The 20,872-nt window shown below is 38.1% G+C and overlaps 1 protein-coding gene across 8 annotated transcripts in view; it reads right to left on the reverse strand.

The window, feature by feature from the left end:
* ESRRG (estrogen related receptor gamma) overlaps positions 1–20,872 on the reverse strand; it is a 374,779-nt gene that overhangs the window by 114,933 nt on the left and 238,974 nt on the right. For all 8 annotated transcript variants that reach the window (XM_048296143.1, XM_048296142.1, XM_048296144.1 and 5 more), the window contains one exon: positions 9,006–9,421. In XM_048296143.1, coding sequence (XP_048152100.1) covers positions 9,006–9,408 — 403 coding nt within the window. In that variant the 5' untranslated portion in view covers positions 9,409–9,421. The remainder of the gene's footprint in view (positions 1–9,005; positions 9,422–20,872) is intronic.

Here is a 20,872-nt window from a genome sequence, read left to right on the forward strand (position 1 = left end):
CACCTAGCACTCAAAGTGTCAGTGAATTTATTTTTGTTATGAACCTGAATTTACTGCACATTTCAAGTCATTAGAGCTTTCATAATTTCTTATTTACTTCTAGACATGAATTTCCATTCAAGATACTCAGATCTGCATTTTATTTCAGAGGAAGATCCAGACAGAAACTCTACCAATTCCTTGCTTCCTTCAAGATATTAAAGGCTGAAACTGAACAGCTAGGAGGAGTGTAAGCCAAGTTTGCCCAGTCCTGTCAACAGCTGGAGAGGAAGTTGTGTTATACAGTGAACAAAATCAACACGGCAGCTCTGGGTCTTTAAACTGGGCTGACAAGAGCGATCGAGCAATTTATAATATCTCCTGGCTGGTTTTCAGAAAGAACTGGGCTCTGATTACTTATTTCAGAGTCTTTTGTACAATTAGTTTGCAGGCAATATAATTTTCTCACTTACTCCTTAATAGAATCGTGCAGCTAGCTGGCTGATAGAATAACAGCGTATATGTAAAACTCCTGCCCAAAGTGCCAGGAGATAATTTGTATATTCCTTTCAGTAGCGTAATGGACTTTTACAGTTTGGCAGTTAAAGGGCTGAGTAATATAAATTAGTATGACGCTTGAAAATAAAAATATATGTCAAATCTTCACTCCCCAAACACAATTCCCTGTGCTAGAATAATATAATGGGATTTATATCAGCCTAAGCCCCTTTTCTTTCTTCATGTACTGAGGAATGTTTATTTAAAACCAGTTCCTTTTTCTACTGATTTGTTAAATTTTATTATCACAGCCAGAAGATGAGAAATTACTTCTAACACACTGTGCCTATCAAGAACAACTGACTCACTGAAAACATGATGCCATTTGATCCTGAGCAGGTGAGCTGCTAAAACTTCCACCGTATACCCAGCTCTCCAATTTTAGAAGCTTCAGATGGTCACATCTTTATACCCAGCTCAAGGATAAGTGGGCCAAGGTACCATTCTTTTTACCTCACAGATGAAGTACAGATGAGGTGGGAAGACAGACTAATTTTAATGGTACAGGGACTTACTCGATGGCTTTACAAGTCAGGCAACTGAAGGAACTTAGCCAAGATTCTCAACACCATTCTGGCCATTTCTTGCCCAGAACTGCCAGCAACACTAAAGGTAACAGAAGAAGAGAAGCAAGAACCACAGCAAAGAAGAGGTCACTGAAAGCACTGGGCCTCCTGCCTTGGCAGAAGTTACTGTCATCAACAGCCACAACTTCAGAACCTCCCGGACACTGAGAGTGAGAAGCTGGCTCTAGAAACAGGCTGAAACAGGGGTCTCTCTCCCAGCAATACTGACAAAAATAGAAGCTGCAGACACCAAGTTCTAGCAGAAGCTTTATTTCCCTTTTCATGCTACAGTATTTGACACTATCACACTAAAAATGTAAAAGGATTGCTACAAGCTGTTGGAATATGCTCAGAAAATCTTTGGACAAGTAAAAGCTATGAGGAAGACTTAGATACAGGGTGAAAATGTGTTTGGAAAGAATAGCCACGAGCCACTTAAAATAAGCAGAAGGAATACTGAAGATACCAGTATTGAAACTTTTACTGTGTGGGAATGTAGCTTCAGAAGAAAAAAAGGAAAAAACCAAATGAACCAACATTCCTTCAATGTAATAATTTTATGCTATAATCTGATCACAAAGCTGCATTTCAGTTCAATAATGTTCCATTTTTCTCCTGAAGTTTCTCTTTCACCTTCTGTAGCATAATACCTTTTTTTCAAAACTTTGTCATTAAAAAATTAAGTGTTCTCATTCTTCATAGAGACTACTGCTTGACTGGATTTAAGTCTTTCTGCAGTGAGATTTACCCCAGGTACCACCTTCATGCTCTCTTTTCCTGGGTTACAGACTTAAAGGAATACACCTGCTTGTCCGTGGATTGCTATGCATCAAAACTCCAAAAATGTAAAGTAGCCAGGATTATAGCCATAGGTCTCCTGGGATTTAATAAAAGAGAACTCTTAGAAAGAGAGACACAGGAGAATCTAAGCTAACACAGAGAGTGAATTACAATATGTTAGGTCACACCTTTATACATAATCCAACCAGAACAGAACAGTTCCTGAGAAACTAAGAATGAGGTGCTCTTGGAAATCAAGAGTAACAGGCTAACTGAAAAGAAGGACAGAGAAAAAGTACAAGACTTAAAAATCTATTTGATGTTTATAGGTCTTAATGAAGCTGAACTGGGTAAAGTGAAAATATTTTCCCTCAGGTTAAAGTTTCAGTTCTTCCAGACTCTGCCCCCTACTTTGCAGTCAGAACTTAGCTGAATTTAAGTCTGAGTAAATATTTCCATATGTAAAGTACCCTCATCTGTAAGGTTTCAGAAGTGGGGTCAGGCTGGAATGAGATCAGATTTGAACCTAACTGAATCCAGTTTTTGGCTGACAAATCCTCAGACTCAGATTCATCTGATACTGTAAGAAAGCTCTACGAATTACAGACCTATGAATTCTGCTACAGGTCATCTGGAGATGATTAAGCCTAAAGTTGACTGTATTCACAACTTTTTACCCAGATGACTTCAGAAACAATACTGTAAACACAGAGTCACAGAACATTCAAAAATTTGGTTCCCAAACATCTCAAGTATTTTTTCAAGGTGACAGAACCATGTATGAAGGATTATATTTTATCTTTGTTGCTTATGTTGCTTCTTCTGTTAGAATAGTAACTAAGGAGGAGCAGCTAGTTTTTAAATATGGTGTTTGACAAAGGGACACAAACAGCTTAAAAGACCATTTTAGTGAAATCACTATGTTGAGTTGCTTTGAAGAAATCAGTATTCTGTGTTACTGAACAATAACGTATTTAGAACTTGAAAAATATTTTTTGTTTCTTTTATTCTTAGAAAGCAATATGGTGATTTAAAGCAAAAATGTAAAGGTGATGCTGGCTGGTCTGACTACATGAAAGTTTTGTATCAGCCTTCAGCTTCAGGAAGATGGGTTTCCAGCATCATAGAAAGTCACCATAATTTTCAAAATCGGGCTGATATTAGGGAGTGTTGAACCTGTAAGGGCCCAACTACCTTTGATTCCCACTGGAGTCAACTTCTTTATCTTCAAGAGAAATGAAGGGCATTTAGGTCACCTTAAAAGAGAATCACTGCTTTGAAGGCACAGAGGGAACTGATCCCCTGCTACCTGGTAGTCACTTAAGAGCTGTTCAAGTCAGAAAGATTGAACTATCTACATTTGGTCCCTACTGGTATTTTATCTAGGTCAATTTTGATACATGCTACCAAGATAGCATGGAGGATTGTCATTGTTTGTTTATAAGCACACAGAATATCTGTCTGTAAAGCTGCAAACCGAATGACTTTCACACCAGAAAAAAAGTCATTGAAAAATTTATAGAAACATTAATATAAATCACTTGCTAGCTGAGACTTCACATGTCTCTGTTTTCAAATGAGACGGGGTTTTGTAAGTGGGCTGGAGGCTTTCAGAGATGTTTGTAACAAAAGGAGAACCAGACCTAATTATAATGGCATTGATACATACTAGTGTACCAGCATGATTTGTACATCACATCTCTTTCTCAGTATTTCTGATGGGTTCAAAACAGCCATGCACCAATCAGGATGCTCATTCTTACTCCCAAATCATCAAAATGCTTCGTACAATTTTCAAGGTGGTAAGAAAAGCAGAGGTAGTAAAAAAGAACAATCTGTATACTTTTAAACTTCTCTCTGGTTCTCAGATTTCAGCATGTTTATATTTTATTGTCTCATCCTGTTTAGCTGCCGTAGCTATACAATGACATTATGACAGGATTAAAAGATGTGTTGGAAGGAATTAAAAATACTCACTTGCTACTCTGCCTGGCCCACAGGCACAGAGAGATTGGGGAAAAGGGAAGATATCTATCACTGCTTGCTTAAAATATTCTTTGAAAGAAATGCTGATGCACAGACTTTCACTTATGTAAGGAAGGTGAATGATTTAATCGGGTAATGATGGATTCAGGTGACATTTAGTGTTCGACTCGCTGGAGGGCTGCCATCTTTGCACCAGAGCCAAGGTCCACAGGCCAGTGCATCAAGATGTGAGACTCCACCCTACCCTTCTACAAAACAACAATAATCTTAGCTATCAGCAAAGATGCTGAAAAGCCATAAAATCTTGTTTAATTTGCTTTCATTTCCTCCATAAAAATGTATTACAGAAGACAGCTTTCAGAGATGCAAAATATCCTTTGGAAGCCACTTTGGTCATGTGCAACTTCAAATCAAACTTTATGTTGTCTGAATGTACATAGCTAGTTCTAACTTTCTTGATTAAAACTTCCTGATTGAAAAGAAGAAATATTTACTGTAAATTGTTCGTACATTTACAGACCAAACTGGCTCAATAATGGGTCAACACTCTAAAGAGGACTGAAAAACTCCAATTACTAGAGGGATTAAAAACAACTCTGAGTAACCAAGAAGCTGAAAAAAGTACAAAGCAGTTTGGGCAGGCTTTGAAGACAATAGGACCATCCCTGCAGAACTGTAGAGCTGGCTCTGAGCTGAGCAGCATAAAATGAGATGGCAGACTTGGTCTAATTCCCATAATGACCAAAAAGACAACAGCATTTCAAGGATAGAGTATTTCCTGTTTGTGTTGGGAGACATGGACAGGCAGCAACTCTAAGGGATGAAGCTCTTAAATGAAGACACAGTGAGGGTGTGACTGCAGGGCTTCTTACTAACTATTGCTTTGCTCACCCTATGTACACACGGAAGAGTGATGTCTCGCTACTGTTCATCCAATAGTTTTTCCTTAAAAAATAAACATACAAACAAAAACCAAAAACCCCAACAAACAAAAAAACAAAGTCCAGGAACAAAGACTACTGAATGCAAAATATTTAGCTTTTGTGGGGAAAGTTCAAACAGTATCCAAGGAAATTATAAGTAAGCTCTAAGACTTTTGCAAGAAGCCTTACGAGGAATGTGCAGGCTTTACACACTCTCTTTTCAGGCTAGCTTAAAGAGTCCAAAGACAACAGTTTGGACAATTTGGAAGGAGGGAGAAAGAAAGTTTCCCAGATGCAGGCTATTATTTTAGAGAGATAAATGCTAACATGTAATAGGATCATCAACTGTCTTTGAACCTGTAAGTCCTATCATCCTTCTCTTGAAAGCAAGAATACCAGTTCAATCCACCTGCTGAAATGTTTAAGTTACGGGCACTGAGTAATCACATTATTATCAATGAAAATGTGTACTTACTAGCCTTTATGATAACTGACCAAATAAAAACTATGAGAAATATATTTACACTAAATATTCACTACAAAATATCTAGTAAGTGCAAGACCTCTGTGTCAAACACAAGACTTTGCACCCAGCTGACAAGTGAAAATTCTTTTTTTTCCTCTCTTTCTTTTAATGAAAGCTTGGAGTTTTCAAGATAATACAGTGCACAGCAAAAACTGTGAAGAGACCCTAAAAATCAATGGACCTGTAACTATTTTTAGATGTTGCTATTTTCTACTATCCCTTATGTTAAGCCAATTTTGGGAAGATTTGGCTGCGTGTGTATTTCTGTGAGACACTTGCAATCAGCCACCATATAAATTATCCCAGAAGCAAACTGAGAGCTGCAGCTGAGTGAGTACTAGGCTGAGCAGAGAGAACATCCAGTTCTTCCATACCTTGTATCTCACAAAAGGGGCAGAACATCACTGCATTCTACTATGACCTAAGAAGACATCAATTTTATATATTGAGCTCTTTTTTGGTGGGTTTTTGTTTCATTTTTTTTTAGCCAGGAAATTGCTTGTTTCTAATTTTTTCTAATATTATTGATTTTTATCGTAATTATGCACACTTTACCACAACTGCAAATGTATTTTTGGGCTATGTTAAAAACATATATTCTAAAAAGACAAAATTACTCCTTCTTACACTTTGAAACAGGGTTCATTTAATATCTTAACATTTAAGAAAATGAGCACAGATTGATTCAAGAGGCAGGAATGGATGTTTTTTAGGATTAATTGCTAAATCTGAAAGGGAAGGATAATCTCCATTACCCTTAAAAACAGGTGTATACATTAGAGTGGTATCTGTCTTGTGTAGGAACTACTAGGTGCGCTGTGATGCTTCTGTCTTATGTGAGATGGTGGTGGTGTTCAAATAACTGCTGGCTCTCTGAGCAGCTGCCTGTGGCCTCCACCCACTGAGACTTCAAGAGACTCCTCTGGCATGAAAGACTCCCACTGACTCATGGAAAGGACATTGGGCCTTACACGAACACAGGATGTGCCTCATAAATTAACTTTATCAAGCTCAGCCTTCCTCTCACTGAAGGCAGGGCAGCTGTGCCCACGATTTCAAAAGGAATAGCACTGAGGATCTACAGGTCTGAGCTAATTTAGTAAACTCGTGAATGATCAACAAAGGTTTGGGAAGTCAAATGTTCTTTTTCATTGAATCTATAATAAAGTACCCATCACAATTAAGTTATTAGCATTTAAAATAAGCAATTCTTTGAGCTGAAACATGTTATCCCTATATACGCACAGTCACAATATTGGACTCTTCAGGCAGTCTGGTTTTCTATTCTGTATTTCAAAGTCTGTTGTGTTTATTTCTGCTCTCCTGTTTTCTTACTTGCAGTTATGCAGCAGCAAACTCATTTCAAGAACATGCAGAGAGAGAGAGAAGGAGCATGATATGAAAAAGGAAGTGAAATGGTACAAGGAAGAATGACCTCCAGAACACTGGAACTAAATTCTATCAATTAGAGCAAAAAACCTCAGGTGAATTATTCTTCATGCAAGCCTAAAGGCAGGATTTTCCCATTCAAATCATGAGGAAGCACCTTTTCCTTATCTACTTTTTGTCACCTACCACAACGCATGGTTTGATTCACCCAAGTAGCTTCCACTATTTTGGATGGTACCTGAAAACTCTCAGTAGTTGTGCTTGTTTACTCAGGACCATTATTGAAGATGCTGCTGTGACATTATGATGGGTAACATACTTCCTATTCTTAGTTTCTTCCTTATGGCTTTTCCTTTCAAAGCTTGGTTTTGCCTTACTGCATTTTTTTTGTCTTCACAGCACTGTCACCTGCTGATGCAGCTCGTGCTCTAACCACACGGAGACTTTTTGCACAGCTGCCAGTTCTAACTTGAGCTGCGTGGCCAAGTCCAGGTTGCTAATCTGGAGAATGACGTCTCTGCCTTGTGCTCCCATGCCCAGAAACTTGCTGTCTGTGGTGTGGTGTAAAATTGCAGGTTACCTATTACTGCCAGAAGTCAACACTTCAATCAGTTTTCGTTTCTGTAGCATTTTTTTTTTGTGCTCAAAATGTAACTAAAATAATCGTGCATCAATTCAGTCCTGTAGGACAGCTATTACACAGCAATTAAATACCATTTATAAAAACAGAGTTGCCAGTTGAAACTGGTGCTTGAAGTTTAGCACAAAATACAAATTGCTTCAGTGGAAACATTTTTTGAGCTTTTCTGAAAACGTCCTTGAAGGTCAAGTGAAATCAACTACCTCTTTTTATTTTCTTCTTTTTTTTTTCTCCCCCTCCCCCCCCTTCCAAAACAGAGACTTGAAATGAGCACAGTTTCTGTATGTGTGTTCATTTTACACGTAAACCCACGCCACCACTAGGAATCTTTGTTTACTGGTTGTCAACAATGTAACACTTAGTTCCATTATAACAACTGAAGTCTAATTTTTTTTTTAGCGGCTGTATGGCCCTCATAAAATGGGTACTTTGTGCTGGTAGAATGCCCAAATCTCCCCAGCAGCAAAATGGATGAGAGAAGAATAAAATGGCCATTGCCTCAGCAATAAATAAATTAAATTAACATTCATTAGTTTTCCTTATTAATTTTAAATTAAATATGGAAGCACTATACTTAAGAAATCTTGACCAAATGTTTCCAGTCTGGGGTTATGTGAAATTACAAACCAAAGCTCACTTTATGTTGATTGTTAAAAAGAAAAGTATATATCACCAGATTGCACTGTCTTTCCTGAGAATTTCAGGTGCTCAACACGTATGAAATCAAGCAGGTTTTATTGAGGAGCTTAAATTTGGACTTAGCAACCTAATTTTAGTCTCTGAAGTCTGAGTTTAATTTAATGTGACACTATATTCCTGCACAGGCCAAGCTTGGCCTCATGTTCTTTAAATAAAGTACCTTCAATTTTACTTGAAAGGATGATATCTAAATCAAAGTAGAAGGTTATTTTGTCTCCATAGGTTCTGAAGCTAGAAGAAGCAGTCATGCAAATTTTCCCATTTGTACTAATTTATGCCAAAATATGTGGCATATTTATAATACATATCAAGAGCAGGTTAGTAAAAAATACTGAGCAGAGACCAAAAGCTGCCAACTTACTCTCCTTAGAATGTGATCTTACAGTTATTTGTTGAATCCACTTATGGCCACTATATATAGTGGGTGAAAGACCAGTTATCAATACACTGATATGCACAAAGCACTACACCACTGCATTTTGTTCCATTCCAGTATCAATATACGTGCAATGGTTCTTTAACAAATATAAACTGGATTTCTGTAACAATTTAAGTACAGCAGTGGTGTACCCTAGGAGCAACACACAAGCATGATCCTGTGTGCCAGCCACAAGGTGTGTTCAAGAGGCATCCATGACAACCTTCAGAAAATCCTCCACTTTCTTCGCAACAATCATTTATGGGAATCCAGACAAACTCACAGAGAAAACAAATCTGAACACCCACTGGATAGCACCAGCGTTTTTCTATTTTCTGGAATCAAAATAAACATGGCACTGAGCTAAATGTGACAGACAGAACTCCCAAAGAAGACCAAAGTGGCTTCTTCATGAGCAACATCTGTAGGACCAAGCAGAACGAAGAATGAAAGGGCACAGTCTGAAGTCCTAACAGGCTTCAACCAGAGACTGCACGTTTTCATTTTGAGCAAAAGAAAGGAAGCTTAACAAATAACCAACCTTGAATTGTCCTCTTGAAGAAAGCCTTGCAGGCCTCGCAGGAGGCCACTCCATAGTGGTACCCTGATGCAATGTCACCGCACACCAAACAGAGTCTTTTGGGCATGGAGTTCAGCATATATTCACACTTGGTCTGTGAGTCTTCAGCGATGGTACTGGAGCAGTCATCGTACCGTTTCCTGACCGGCCCGTTGCCCCCGAGCCCTGTGGCCGAGGGGTAGAGGGGAGGCGAGTCCAGCCCGTTCTGATGCCCATTCATGGTGGAACTGTAGCTCCCGCTGGCGTCGGAGGAGCCACCGGGGCTGTGGTGGTTGATGCTGTCCGTCAGAGAGGCGGGGCTCGACGGTTCCGTCTTGATGTACGACGAACAGCTGGAATCAATGTGTCGATCTTTGCTTGACATTCTGCAGAGAAGCCTGCAGTGGGGAGAGAGAGAAAGAAGAATCTGTGTATTAAAGACAGTGCTCTTTAAGGCTGCTCTGGAAGGGTTAGGGACTGCACATCATTCATTCATTAGTCAATACTTCTTGTTCTACATGAAGGTAATCAGCATAAGGGCATGACAGAGCTTTGTCAAAGCTCCAGACAGGCAGTAAACAAAAACTTTAAAGAGACCAAATCCATCCATTGTCCCCTCCACCTGCCCTCCAGGCTACATGTCAACTTCACATCAACTCTAAATTCTGGACTTGTCATCCAGCAAGTCAAAAAATTTAAAAATTCCTATTACATGGCTTGGCTATTAAATGTCTTCATTTTTCCATCTGTACTTTCTTTCTGTAAATTCCACCATTACCAGAAACAAATATTTCCAAGTTTAATCACATAAATGTTCTGCTCTGTAATTAATATTTGTCAAGACACTCAACTAAAACACGTATCCATCATGTATTGATCTGATCCCAGAACTGAAGAGCAAGTCTCTTGCAATCTTTTTTTTCCTTCATTAATATTGCTTTATTACAGATACAGCTATTTAGTAACGAAGTAGCACATCAATGGGGTACTCTAACAAATAATTAAGGCTGAACTCCATTTTCACAAAATCTAAGTGAAATGATTCATCAGCTGTGGCTGCAATTACTTTCTAGCCATTATCCTCAGACTAACCAGTAATAACTATGCCACTATCCCATATATCTACAGCTCTATAGGATCTGTCATTTTACATGTTCCATTCTTGGATTAAAAAAATATATTAGAGGAAATTTAACATAAAAGTTTTGTCTTTAGAAGGTGAGATTTTGTCTTCTCAGTTCTCAGAGTTTCAGAATTAAGCATCTGAAATAAAACCATACAATATCTGATCCAACAAGTTAGTACTTTCTACAGGGAGGACTAGGGGAGAAACCTTTGTCTATTTCCATCCCCAAGTGTTTTTATTATTTTTTAACACATTTTAGGGTGAACAAAGGACAAAAATAATAATTAGTAAGCTCTGATTCAGATATTATCCTCATTTTCTCCAGCTGCAATTATGAGACCACAGTAGCAAATGGCTTATACAACATTTTCCTGACAGTACTCTCAGAAACTGCCAGAGTTCAGATGATAGTTATGAACATTTCTTTAGAAACATTAACTGCAGAAAAGCAACTATCCCATAACACCACCTGGAGCTACGGATCTGTGTTTTCAAAGAAAATATGTAAATTCAGACAATTTGACCAACTTAATTTTCTGAAGTAATTTTTGAGATCTTCACTTTTCCACTTCTTTTTATTTAAAAATAAAAAATTTTCATCAATTTCTACTTTAATATCTGGAATCAAATTCACCAATGGAAAAAAGACATAAATCAAGAGTTGGCTTCCTTTCCAATGGGGGTAATGGAGATCAAAGCCTGACCCTTCATTAAAGAAAAGTGTTTAAGATGAAATTCACCCAGTGCCCACGGATTTTATTTAGACTTCTCAATTGTTCTAATTTTTATTGTAAAATTCTATTGAAAACAAACAATGTGTGAATTTGGAAACCAGCCAGATTGATGTAGAGAAATGTTACCCTCTAAACTTAAAATCAGGGCTTATTTGGGGAGGTGGAAGGAGCAAGCTATCTGGTGTCAGCAAATAAACCAAGGAAATGGGAAGGTTAAAGCCGTGAAAATATCTTATTACAGTGGACCACCTGCTTGTGTTGTCCTTTCCTCAAGAACTGGAGGGGGGGAAATCCCCTTGCCAGCCTGCAGTAGCGTGTGCCTTTTCTTCTGCATCTGCTGCCTTGTAGCCGTCACTGTTAATGAGTGCTGTAATTAATAGATAGCTCTCTCTTGTCTTTCTACTTGCACTCTGGGCTAAGCACTTTTCTCAAGTCAACGTTTGAAAGAAAGCAGGTCGGCACTGACTTACAGCAGCTCTGCGAATTCCTTTTAATTTAGAGCACTTACACCACCACTCCACTTATTACCTTATAATTACTGGACCGCTCTCACATACATTATGATCTTAGACTAGAGTTAGAAGTTATTAGGGTACTAAAACATGGTGTCTCTCTGTCTCTCTCTCCTCTTGCTTTGACACTGAATTTTATACAGCTATGATTAAAATTATCAATTAACTTTCACATTTTACCAGCTAATATTTTGCGTTATTTTTCTACACACTAATACTAAGATCCTTTCATTGACTAAACAGGTACTTGGTTCTATTTTCACCTGCCTTCTGCCAAGACTCACTTAAATTCTCAAAATACAGCTCTAGCAGTCACTGCCTACAGTCTGTCATAACCAGACGTGGTGGCACGTTCCTGTATGAGACTCCCACTGCCGATTTTTTAAATCTAATTTGTGCAATAATGAGCTCGAATGTCACCCTTCTCCTTCCAGAAAAAAAAAAAAAATTGCAATTAATTAGCTAGTCAACTGCACGTTGTTTTGGCCAGTACAGAAGTGGCTGTCTCCCACTCCAAGCAGTCAGAACCAAAATACCATCTCAGTTCTAACAAGCACTAAAATCTGATCACCCATGCTGCCTATGCTAAAGCCTGTCTGCTGATGCTTCTGAAGTAGCAGGTTCTGGTACTAACCAAGACAGAGCTGCTTTTGGCTCCAGCTTCAACAGTACAGACTGGATTGGTGCATGCTGGCAAAGTGTAAATGCGGTTAAAACATTAACTATTCCAAGGAAAAGCGAAAACAACAGCGCCTGACTCTGAGAACAAAAACTTTCTCAACCCCCAGAAGGTGAAACAGAGACAAGGCTGGGTACTGGCTGTGGGTGGGCAACAGACACCTACGGCTTTCACTCCTTCGTTACTGCACCACTCCTGAACAAAAGTAATTCAAGAGCCATCTAAAACGGATGGCAGGTGTGACCACCATCAAATTATCATGCTGAACATTTGGAATAATGCCTAAGCTAGATCTCTGTAAAATCCCTCCCTCAGTTCCCTCCTAATTACTACTTAGCTCGTTACATTGAAGAATTCCTAGACACCATTGCATTATAGTGTAAAACTACAGTTGGAGCTTAATTCTCTCTTCCTCTCTGTGTCTGAAATTCTACAGCTCTATTATTCAAGCCTGAAATATTCACAACTATCTATAAATTCAATTGTCAGCCAGTGGGTTTTATTCTAGACCTCACTTCAATCTAAAATTAGAGGCACTAAAATTCACATTAACTCTAAGAGGAATGTAGTGAATAAGACTTTATTTCAAAAGAACACCTTTTTGTCAGAAAGAGCTATTTTCAAGATGATGGCTTTATCTGCATTCGAAGAGAATAAGCCCAATTCCACATTGTGCTGTTAATGCAAAATTTTTAGGTCACATTGGATTAATAAAAATCTAAATTTAGTTAAGGTTTATGAATAGAAATAACATGTGTCATATAAAAACGTACAGTATTTATTTTAAAGCCTTGGTGGGGTTGTTTTTTTTTCTTTACTAGATTTTAAGTCAAATAAATGGCAGCTCCATTTGTGGTGGGCTGTTCTGAAGTAAGGTTTCTAACAAGTGGGAGATCTTCAGTAAACTTTCCTTTCAATAGCTTCAGGAAAAGTAACAACAGGCTCTACAAGCATTTCCATGCCCATATACAAGAGAAAATACATAAGGTGCTGCAAGCCATGGCTAATATGGAATATACAGCATTAACTCTTCATGTCTGCACTAAATTTACTTCAAAACATCCTCATTTAAGCAAAACCTGAAGCCAGGAACTGCTGGCAGAAATGTACAATGACAGAGCACTTCAATAGGCAACTTCTTCTTTAAAATGGTCTTAAACAATAGCGAATAAATTGTAATGCTATGTGCTTATGAAAGGCTGAATATATTAAGAATTTATTAATGCAATCACATTCATATTTCCATCTACCTGCCACATTACTAATGATATTGACAGTGCTGACACTGGCTAAATCAGTATCAATATACAACTAGAATGCAAAAATTAACTGCATCTGATTACAGTATATAGCCTTAAGAAAGAAAGCCTCATTCAAGCTACTGGAAGCTCTTTATATTCCATCCATACATATAACTGGTTCACAAAGTTACTTTTCCTTCATCTCCCTTATTACCAATACCCAAAGGAGGTCAAAACAACATGCCCATACCTCATAATCCATGAACACAATTCACATTTGTTTTTCAAGAAGCAAAAGCTCTGCTTACGGCATCATTCGCTACTTCAGACCCGCACTGGCGGTATCAGTGGCAGTAATAATTAGTTACAATAACTAAAGTGACCAGCTTTACTGCAGACCAACACTAAAGTCCACTTTTACCTGCACATAAAGTATTTTCTTTTCTTGAAGAGATAATTGCCCTATTTCCATAAAGATCAGAATAGGTTGTTAGCAGCTGACATTTGTAATGATGTGGGAGCATCAGCAAGGTAGGTGTTATTATGCACCCCTAGGTACTTTTCACACTAACAGTACCATCCATCTGATTTTCCTCCAATACCTTCCTCTCCCATGGATGTCTACCAAAAAGGTCTTGCTATCCTCGGACTTTAACTGTGAAAGCCAATGCATTAAAGAATCTCTTTGTCTAAGTAACACAGAAAGTCTGTACAGTCAGGAACGGAAGTCAAATCCTCGCTTTGACTATAAATACCACATTTCCTTCTAAATACTGTGCTTACTTTCAGTATCATTTCACAGGTCTATACTAAGATCAGCAGACAAAAAAAGTGTCAGCGTGTTCCAGTGAATTCCCATACTCGCTTCCCTGACTGTAACAGAGAAAAAAAACGTGTACAAAGAAACTAAAACGTTGCTTCTCGCACCGACGCCCACAACAACACCTCAAGACATTCGCCAGGTCCTGTTAAAGAGCTGAGTAACAATTTCAGCCGAGCTGCTTTACACTGAGCATTTTTTTTCTGCTCCAGCTAATTGCACTCCAGTAAAGTGGTAAAATGTGAATCACTTAGTAGGAAAATGGGCACCAGCTGCTATTGTCAGAGAATGGAGACGCCGAAGAAAAGGAAAGTGACTGAATGAAGTGTCATGTCAGAAATCAACGGTGCAACATGTGATTTGAGAAAACATGACTACTTTACAGAGACAGGGTGTCATTATGGCATCACAGTAATACGATGCTTTGACAACTGCTGGGTCTAACATATCATCATTGCATTAAGGTGCACTGGCTTAGTTGGAGGAAGGAAAAGAAAGGATTTCTTCTTTTAATAAGAAATATTGTAAGGCCTGCTTGGTTAACCTAGTGGATGAGATCATTAATTGCAAAGTATTGCTAATCTTGTCCTATGCATGCACAAACAAAACTGTTATTAGGCTCAAGGTCTTGATTAATCAACACACATGTACAACCACATAGTGAGGAGTACCCGATGCAAAAGAGAACAGCTGTGGGGGTTTGGTGGGGTTTTTTTCTGGGGAGTAGGGTGGGGGTTGTTAAGAAAAGCTGAATGTTTCATTGCTTTTTGTAATTTCTTCTTTCTTTTATGTTTTCTTGAAACCTTCCCCACTACACCTTGGTAAGCAAAAGCAAAGCAAGCCAGTGACTTCTTCCAGAGCAGCTGTCAAAGCCAGTAGCAGCCGGAAGAGAAGAAGCAATACTTGAAGCCATCATGTTGTTACCAGCAGTGGCCCGAGCTAGCTGGTGACTGCTGACAGAGGATCCAGCTTCCCAAACAGTTGCTGTTGCTCTGTATGTGATCTACCCAAGCTCTGCTAAAGCACTTCCTACACACAGTGCAGTGGAAGACTGCACTACTGTGCGTGCTCATTTTTAGCTCAACAAAACAAGCCAAACAAACCATTATCTCAGACCCTTCACATTTGCACCTCATCTGAGAGGCTGCACTTTTGTTTTCTGTGCTGCTTTCAAAAAAGCAAAATTTTCAAGTGGCTGACTACAGACCCTCCAAAACGAGGGGGAATTATTTAAACCTCCTCACCCACCGTATATAAATATTCATTATTGCTTCCCATTCTATTTGAAGTTGATTCCCTATGCTTCCTGGTTGATAAACTTTGTTAACAAGAAGGAAATGATCCTGAGATACCCCAATGTGTTGCAAATTATCACTGTTGACAGCTCCTACGTTTAAGGATTACATCTGATGCAACAATGCATACTAGTGTCATTTATCTTTAGCTCATTTCCTTGGATCTATTTCAATTGAGGGTGAGCATCTCTTGTTTATAGCTCTAAATACTGTAAGTGAGCAACTGGCAAATCAATAAAACTGTTAAATGCATAATAATACTGTGTAATTACTTACATGATGTTTTGCATAATTAACTGTCTGAGGTGTTCCTTGATATAATGGATACTCAGAGTATGGAATAACCTATAAGCCTATAAAACACACCCTGTTTATACAAACAGAAATTATGTTTAAAACTCCCATTCTAATAGTCCAAATCAGGCTTTGGCACTATATGACAGAAAGCCTTCCTTTCCTGCCAAGTCTAAATCAATTCTTATGGCATTACCTCATAACTAACGTGATATTTCACTGATGATGACTATTACCCTGATTACTTGGAAGTAATGTAGTAATAGCAAAAATACACTTAGATTAAACAAACTACTGCTATTTAATCAATATTATTGAGACAAACTAAGTGTTTTAATAAGTCTGTATAGATACACTAATGCTGGTTTAATTAAATGTATCCTTAGACACGCACAGGCTCTGCAGCATACAGATCCTATGGTTCGACAGACTATAACATAAAACTCTTCTGAATTTAAAAGCTGAAGCACTTAGAGGCAACATGATTTAAATCTTTTCAAATGGAAAAATTATTATTCTTTACATCAGGTACTCTTTTAGGAACAAAAATGAGGAATAATACTCAAAGACCACACCTTTGAGCCAAAACACCAGACATCTGAAAAGGTGCCAGCCCTCAGGGGCACAGTTGTCCATTGTACCCAATACATGTCACTGCAACACACTGAAAAAAACAAACAAACAAACCCTCTGTCTGCAAGGCAAAAAATAAAAGCATATATAAAAAATTGCACCAGTGACCTTAAATTTTGCATGTGTTTTATGCAGGAAATATCCTATTAGCTGTTATGCCCTACTACTAGGCAGGCCATCACCAAAGAAAGTTCACTGCAGAAAAGACTTGCCTCCTTATATGGATCTCATGTTTTTTAAGTAGGAAAAGATACCTTTTCAGTATGCCCTGATGATTTAGCTTTCAAATACTTAAAAAAAAAGAAGAGGTAAATATTGAAGAGAAAGCAACAGAGGGAGATGGCACTTCAAAACAAAATCATTCTAGAATGCCTCAAAGTTAAACACAGAAGAGATTTATTGGATTTTGTGTATTTATTATGGTTCTGATACAACTTAAATCTCAGGGAATACTTCATATACCTACTTAGTTTTTAGTGCGTCTCTAACATTTTTCTCCTGGGTCTCTAACATTTTTACAGCTAGAACATGGCTGTTGTTTGAAGCTACAATCCAACCACTGTAATATACCTTAGACTTACCTTCTCTCATATAGTGACTTTTAGCCTAATTTTACATATATATATACACACTTTTTTTTTTTTTTTTATTGTTACAGTACTTAACATTCCTGAAAACAGCCAACTCTGCAGCAAGAGAAGAGTTGAGAGCTGCACCAACTCAAACCAGGAGCATTCTCATGCCCAAAAAGTTCCAATCAAAAAGGCTGTTACGTGACTATCAGAACGATGGCCAAGCCTCACCATATGTAAATCAGTATACTGATCAGGAAGAGTAAGATTTTATTACTCCAAATGCAGACTAACAATTCATGTCACATGCTGTAAGACAGCAAAAATTCTGGTTAAGAAGTGAAATTCTTTTCTGTTATGGAGCATCATTCTACTTGTGGTTATATTTCAGTGGTATCAGGTGGGATCCACCTGATGTCTCCAGCCCCCAGAGGACATGGTAAAGTGTGAAGGAGTCGGCTATTAATTGTGAGGATTCTTTTTATTAAGGGAAATCATTTGAAAGAGCAAAAGAAAATGAAATGCTACATTCAGCTACTTCAAGAGATAAAAATAAAAAACTACAAAAGTAAGTAAAGATTCATTCAAGAACACAACAGGCTTTCTAAAGAAGGATTATTTTGAAATGATTACAGCATCAAAAAAGTAGTTACTTGCACCAGTCAGAAAGCCAGTACTACAGATCAGAGAGACACAGCTGTCATTCATCACTTTCCAAAAGGAAAAAGAAGACAAAAAAATGCCTTCGGTCTCAAGAGAGAGTCAAAGTTTGCATCATTAGATTTTTCACAATTTCCAGCAGCAATTTCATTCCATGGCTGAAAGGCAGAGTGTAGGTGTGTGCACACCATGTACCTGTCTCCCCACCCAGCTCCCTCACCGATTTTCTGCAGATTTATAGCAGGAGAATTATAATTTGCACGCCAGGCTCTGTTAAATTGGAGAACCGATTAGAGAGAACACACCAGAAATAGTATCAGAGAGTGAGCGTCTTAAAAGACTCAGGACTAAAACTTATAAAGCAAGTGATCCTTTTCCCACCCCCTCACTCAGCTGGCTCCCAGTGTGTGCTGTCCTCCCAGACACATGCCACTGGATTTAAATCCCCCCTACATACACATGTGCGCTCGCACACGCAACCAAAAAGCTACTTGGGGAGTGGGGAAATGACGTTTTCCTTCAATCAGTGTTTAAGTGAATGTTTGTCCCAGTGTGTTACACCATGCTGTCAGCAAGCAGCAGGGAGTCGTTGAGTTGTTACTACATTTGATTTGACTGCCAGTAGGAAGCTTTATTTCTACCAACTGTTAGTTGCCAGCTCTACAGATCTTCTCCTAGTTTGAGAAGGTTTTATTTTTATATTTTTTCTTTTAGCTATGGTCCATTATTTTTCTCTTTCACTCTGAGGACTTTCAGTGTATGGCAGAAGCATCTCCACGTCTCCATGCATCACAGCAGTCCCTTCACTTACACTTGCTGCCTTATACACAGAAAAAGTAATTGTATTAAGGCAACCATAAGTCAATCCTGACACACATCAAAAAAGTGATTTTTGTATCTGGAACCTGAATGAGAGGAGCAAAGATGAATATTTACATAAGCAAACTGAAACAGGGTAATTTTATTCTGATCTTTTCTGAAAAAATATGGGATTAGAGGAATTATCTCTGAGGAATAGATATAAAACCTGGGTACATTTTCCTTCCAAGGAGGGGGTTTGCCCTCCAGACCTTTATATGTTTCCTAGAGTTTTCAGTAGGGCTTTTTTGTTTGCTTGTTTATTATTCACATATATCCTGAAAGGTTTCTCCTCTGTAAAACAAGATCCTAAAACAGTTGTTTACAATGCTTCCTCTTCCTACACAATAATGATGATTTTGATAATTAGGATCTAATTATAATGGATCTGACAACAACTTCCAACAACGAGAAGCATCTTTAGAAAAATGAAAGCAAATGCGTGAATAGTGCAAGGAGGTGGGGTGGGGGAGAGAAATACATCCCTATGAGACAGCCCGAGAATTCAAGCTGAATGGAAAAGTAATTAACACTAAAGAGCTAAAACTGTAATTAAAGAAAATTTCATTAAAGTGAGGCAGGTGATTCCACTTTCCTAAATATGACAAGGTGCTGTATAAAAATAAAATAGCAGCCAGTTTCAGTGAGTAGAGCAGGAAAGCCATGTCTTTAACCAGATCAAATTCTTGAAATTGGCTGTCAAGAAGGGATTGTTGTGATTTATACCCGTCTATCAAGCGCATGAAAGAGAGAGACAGGAGAGGAAAAGAGGCAAGCTGCTGTCGCTTCCATTCGCAAAGCACCTTTAATTTCCACGGCACCATCTGTTACCAAATCTAATTCACATTCCCTCCTAATCTGGTTTAGTTCTGTAATACTAATTCTTCCACTACTCTTACGAACATCGCTCTCAAGAAAAAGCTTTGGTCCCGGGTTGGTAAAAAATTGAATATTATACAGTTTAGGTTCTGGTGACTTAAGTGAAGCATGCTGCCCATTAAAATGCACTCCTGGTAAAAGGATTTGTTTTCAGTCAGCACAGAAATACAGAATTGCTCACATTTGAAAAAAGTCACGGGGGGGAGGAGGGGAGAGAAAAAAAGGAGGAAAAAAAAATCACAGCTGATGATGGGAAAGTAGGCTGTGGACATGAAAGCAGTGGTTGTCATAAAACACAATTGTTGTCAAGTTTAGTCACTTTCAGTACTGGCTATAAAATCACTTTGTCACGGTCTCATATCGAAAGCTTGAAACTGTATTTTTGCTAAAGAAACTAAAAGGAGTGAGATGTAAGATTCTACGAGGGAGAAAACATTCCTTTGAAACTATGAGATGCAAATAACTGTAGGAAACCTAAAAGGTAGGGACAAAAATTGAAAGTGGTTTAAAACAGTCTCTGGAGTGCCATAGTCTTACTTTTTTACTTTTAGTGTTACGATGACAAAAATCTCAATCACTTTTGCAGGACTTGAAAACAATGTAGGGACCAGGCCTTTTCTGTGGCTAAGTGTTCTCAGACAGCGAAGTCCCTCAGCTCCTGCGTTCTAGGGTTGACTCAGCTTTCCTGGTTCCCACACAGAGCTCTCTGACCAGATCACTTGAAATCAATATTTAAGCAAGGAAACGGACCTAGGCAAATATTTCTAATCATACTGTTATGGTACTATTTATTAATAATGATCTTTAACTTACTGATTTTTAACACATTTCCAGAGAGTACCCCTATCTCAGTCCTACAGATGCACAAAACAAAACACAGAAAGGTGAAGAGTTGTCTATCGCTACTCAACAGGAACAACATCATGGCACAGGAACCCTATCATGCTTTGGGAGAATTCCAATCCAGTATATTTTGTTTGTTTTCTATGGCTTTGATCAAAACATGCCTTGGAAGTTTGAAAATTTACTTCTGAGAAGAGAACTTGCCTTCAACCTCAGAAATGAAATATATAGGGTTTTTTTTTCTAAATGGAAAACTTAATTTTAACACTTAATTAAATTTCTTCTTACTCCCAATTTAAAATGTTTATTTTTCTGTTAATTTAATCGCAATTTCTTCTTGTGAAGCCTTTCCAAATATAAAGCCTACGGCAAGAACACCATTAGCCAGCACATAGGGTAATGTGAGAACAATGTGTAGTTGTGAACAGCCCAAGGTTTTTATGATTGGGGTGGGGTTTTTTTTAAGGATTCAAAATGAAAGAGGGGAGACGATACTAGGCAAATAAATACTTTGGTAAAGTATTGATCAAATACTTTACAAATACAATTTATCAGAATATTTTGTTTTCTACAAAATGCGAAAAGGAGTGCTAGTTTTCATTATATGAAAGAGGAATGCATAAAAAAAAAATTCCACTATTCCTTCCATAAATAAATTTTTAACTGCTGTGAAAGAGCCAAGAACAGAGAGATGTCAGTTCTA

Source organism: Corvus hawaiiensis, chromosome 3, assembly GCF_020740725.1.
Source record: "Corvus hawaiiensis isolate bCorHaw1 chromosome 3, bCorHaw1.pri.cur, whole genome shotgun sequence".
NCBI classification, from domain to species: Eukaryota; Metazoa; Chordata; class Aves; order Passeriformes; family Corvidae; genus Corvus; species Corvus hawaiiensis.